The sequence below is a fragment of the Rutidosis leptorrhynchoides genome, chromosome 1 (genome assembly GCF_046630445.1).
Source record: "Rutidosis leptorrhynchoides isolate AG116_Rl617_1_P2 chromosome 1, CSIRO_AGI_Rlap_v1, whole genome shotgun sequence".
Lineage (NCBI taxonomy): Eukaryota > Viridiplantae > Streptophyta > Magnoliopsida > Asterales > Asteraceae > Rutidosis > Rutidosis leptorrhynchoides.
In genome coordinates this window covers 690,520,052-690,523,560 of record NC_092333.1, presented here as the reverse complement: position 1 = coordinate 690,523,560, position 3,509 = coordinate 690,520,052, and the positions used below count along the sequence as shown (strand labels likewise).

At 35.0% G+C, this 3,509-nt stretch overlaps 1 protein-coding gene across 1 annotated transcript; it reads left to right on the top strand.

Annotated features, from left to right (window-relative positions):
• The first annotated feature begins 276 nt into the window (after window positions 1–276).
• On the top strand, window positions 277–3,006 carry LOC139886080 (14-3-3-like protein D). Its single transcript, XM_071869824.1, has 7 exons — window positions 277–437; window positions 977–1,283; window positions 1,493–1,580; window positions 2,117–2,223; window positions 2,311–2,459; window positions 2,551–2,597; window positions 2,786–3,006. Exons 1-7 carry the CDS (start codon window positions 365–367, stop codon window positions 2,786–2,788), a joined length of 774 nt encoding a protein of 257 aa, XP_071725925.1. The 5' UTR covers window positions 277–364; the 3' UTR covers window positions 2,789–3,006.
• The last annotated feature ends 503 nt before the right edge of the window (window positions 3,007–3,509 follow it).

The window sequence follows — 3,509 nt, the reverse complement described above, 5'->3', positions numbered from 1 at the left end:
TATATGATAATAGTTCATATTATCATTATCATTTATACTAATCGTCGACGTGATTTAAAACAAAATCATTTACAATTTTATGATTATATCAATTATTATATGATATGATTATATGATAATATTTCATAATAGTTCATATTGTAACTATCTCTCACAACAACGCTGGAATTCTTTGTGCTCGTTTTCTCTCTTTTCGTGTAAAAAGTGTGAAACAATAAACTTCAGTGATCGAAACCAACACTTCATTCAAATATATTTACACATATACATACAGCTTAGACGCACAAACGCATATTTCCGCTTTTCTCTTTCATTGAACAAAAATTAATTTAGTAGCAGTTGAAGCTCTGAAAGATCGGCATCTATGGCGGCTTCATCCGAACGTGAAAACTTCATCTATGTTGCTAAGCTTGCTGAGCAAGCTGAACGTTATGACGGTTATCATCTTTTCTAATTATAGATCCGTACTCTAGTTATTGATTTCATTATTTTGTTCCTAAATTCGGTGCCCTAAGGTGTTCAATACGTGATTTATGCCTATTACACACACAGTCTCACATATATGTGATTCATTTTGTGGATTCTATTGATTTGATCGATTAATTAGGGATACAGTAACTGTAGGTATAGCAAGGCTAGATTTAGGCTTTACTAGATCTTGAAAAAAGTACTAAATCTGGAATCTGATTGTGTTTTATTACTGCTAAAAGTTAGAGCTATGGAATAAAGTATGCTTGAATTTTATGAACGTTGACCGTACCCTAGCTAATGGTACCTATTTTAGTTTATATAGTAGATAGACATGTTTAGTTGTACTATATATGCTAGATGCATGTGATGAAGCGAATATCAGTTGAAAAAGTGTACGTGATGCAATATGTGAATCTATGAATTATGAAACTTTGTAAGCTGATTTTGCAGTCAATTGTTATTGTAAGATTTATTTATGAGCTAATGGTGATTGTTTTATGTTCAGAAATGGTGGAGGCCATGAAAAAAGTAGCTAAGTTGGATATTGAATTGACTGTTGAGGAGAGAAATTTGCTGTCAGTTGGATACAAGAATGTGGTGGGTTCACGTAGGGCATCATGGAGGATATTGTCTTCCATTGAACAAAAAGAGGAGTCACGAGGCAATGAAGTTAATGTAAAGCGGATTAAGGAATATAGGCAGAAGGTGGAAACAGAGCTGTCTAACATTTGTGGTGATATTATGACTGTCATTGATGAGCATCTGATTCCATCTTCATCTGCTGGAGAATCTACTGTTTTCTACTACAAAATGTGAGTATTATTTAGCAATTAGTGTGAGCTAAAAGTACATTCCTGTCCAATTCCGTAGTGGTTGCTAGTTGCTATTACTCTTTTGTGTGGGGCTTGTGTTCTAGCAAATTTGTTCAACCGGATTTTATTTTTCAACTAGGGCTAGTGTAAGATGACCTTGAGCTTTTCAGATTCCTTAAGATTATATGATGGACTTTGATGGAATGTAGGAAAGGAGACTATTATAGGTATCTTGCAGAGTTCAAGTCTGGTAATGACAAAAAAGAGGCAGCTGATCATTCGCTTAAGGCTTATGAGGTAAGTGGGTTTTAGGCACCAGTGGTGGAAACGGAAATTTTTTTCACCGGGGGCAAAAAAAAATAAAAATTAAATGCGTAACAAATTTTTTTTGGGCAAAATACAAATGCTTTTGAGTAAATTATGGAGCTTTTTGGGTAAAATATGGACGTTTCTGGGCAAAATACTGAGACTTTTGGGCAAAATATGGAGGCTTTGGGGGCAAAATGGGAAGACTTTTGGATAAAATATAATTCACTGGGGGCAAAATCAAAAAATCCAAATTTTTTGCACCAAAAATTTTGAATCCGGGGCGGGTGCCCCCGCTTGTCCCTTACTACTTCCGCCGCTGGTTTTAGCTATATATGTTTTTATTTTACCACGTGGGTCTTGAATATCGTATACATATCTATTTCACATGGTAATTCTAATACAGTTTACATGTGAAATTGTGAACAGGTAGTAATGTCAATTTATTTGTTTTATCCCGAGTTACAGCAATACTAGATAATTATATTCTCCTTGAAAATTGACATGGTGATTTGCGTTTTTCTCAGTTGGCTTCTACTGCTGCAGAGGATTTATCTCCTACTCATCCCATCCGGTTGGGGCTTGCTTTGAACTTTTCAGTATTCTATTATGAGATCATGAACTCTCCTGAAAGGTAATGAAATATGCATCAATCTTGTTGGTTTACTTAATATCATAGATTTATGTTAAATGGCTGCTCATTAAATGTTGATTACATCAGAGCCTGCCACCTGGCTAAACAAGCTTTTGATGAAGCTATCTCAGAGCTTGACTCCTTGAGTGAGGAATCATACAAAGACAGTACTTTAATTATGCAGCTCCTCAGGGACAACCTCACTTTGTGGACTTCTGATATTCCTGAGGATGGAGGTAAGTTGTGTATCAACCTTTTCATTTGGTCGCAGTTTATTATTAACTCTTCGGCGTTTTTCTATTTACTCACATGTTGTTCCCTTTACAGAAGACCAAAAAATGGAGATCACCAAAGCTGGTGCAGAAGATGCAGAGGTTAGTAATCCATGTTCTCTATTGTCACTCTCAATAACTGCAGCTTCAAATTTAATCAATTAACTGGCGTTGAAGCGGATGATAATTTACTAATGTTGTAAAGATTTTGTTGCTTTGTGTTTGCTCTTATAAATCAGTTCTAATTTGAGTTTTTTGGTAATGATAAGTGTTTGACTTTTTGTGCGCAGTAAAATTTGAAGGGAAACTTTACAACTTTGAAGGAAGTGGATGGTGGCCTCTGTTATTGTATTTGTAAGCCTAAATTCTAAATTGGTAATATGAGAATCACATTAGTTGTTTTCGTCTGTTATGGTAACAATTGTAAAATGCCCGGATATGTGACGTTTATGGCATGCCCACGGATTTTTTTGATCATTATAGTTAATTTAATTTAGGAACTTTTCGTTTTCCTTTAGTGAGTGTGCAAATAGGTACAAATTTCACCAGTTAAACTCTTCATTATTGTGTTTTGTGCTTCCACCGACTATTTTTCACTTAAATCACTTCTCCTGCTCATCCTCATCCTGCTCATCACTCTGAAACCTCATATTTGTAAATAAGTTCTTGAACGGGCTAAACTTTGGCTTTCTAATTCTAAAAGCCACAATTAACTATGCACGAAGTCCTTTTAAGTGGTTTTTATCACATGAAGATTGTGCATTGTGACTCCAAATAATTTAACCACAAGTGATGAGTTGAAATCAACAATTGGTATTAAAGCATGAGTTGGTTTAGTACTTAACTAGATCTGTAATGGAGTTCATTGAGCATGGATGTGTTGATTCATTGTATCTGAAGAGGAATTGTTCTGCAACCAAACCTCAAGTGTTCAATCCTTCAAGGATAGAAACTTGAATGTCTCATATCAAGATGTTCTTTGATCTTGCTGATGATCCATTGTGTGATATCCTA

What these genes read in the sequence shown, in the direction of transcription:
- LOC139886080 (XM_071869824.1), top strand. Translation starts at nt 365, where the DNA reads ATGGCGGCTTCATCCGAACGTGAAAACTTCATCTATGTTGCTAAGCTT. An exon ending in ATTCGCTTAAGGCTTATGAG is followed by an intron (nt 1,581 to 2,116) that starts GTAAGTGGGTTT and finishes CGTTTTTCTCAG; the next exon opens with TTGGCTTCTACTGCTGCAGA. An exon ending in ATCATGAACTCTCCTGAAAG is followed by an intron (nt 2,224 to 2,310) that starts GTAATGAAATAT and finishes TGATTACATCAG; the next exon opens with AGCCTGCCACCTGGCTAAAC.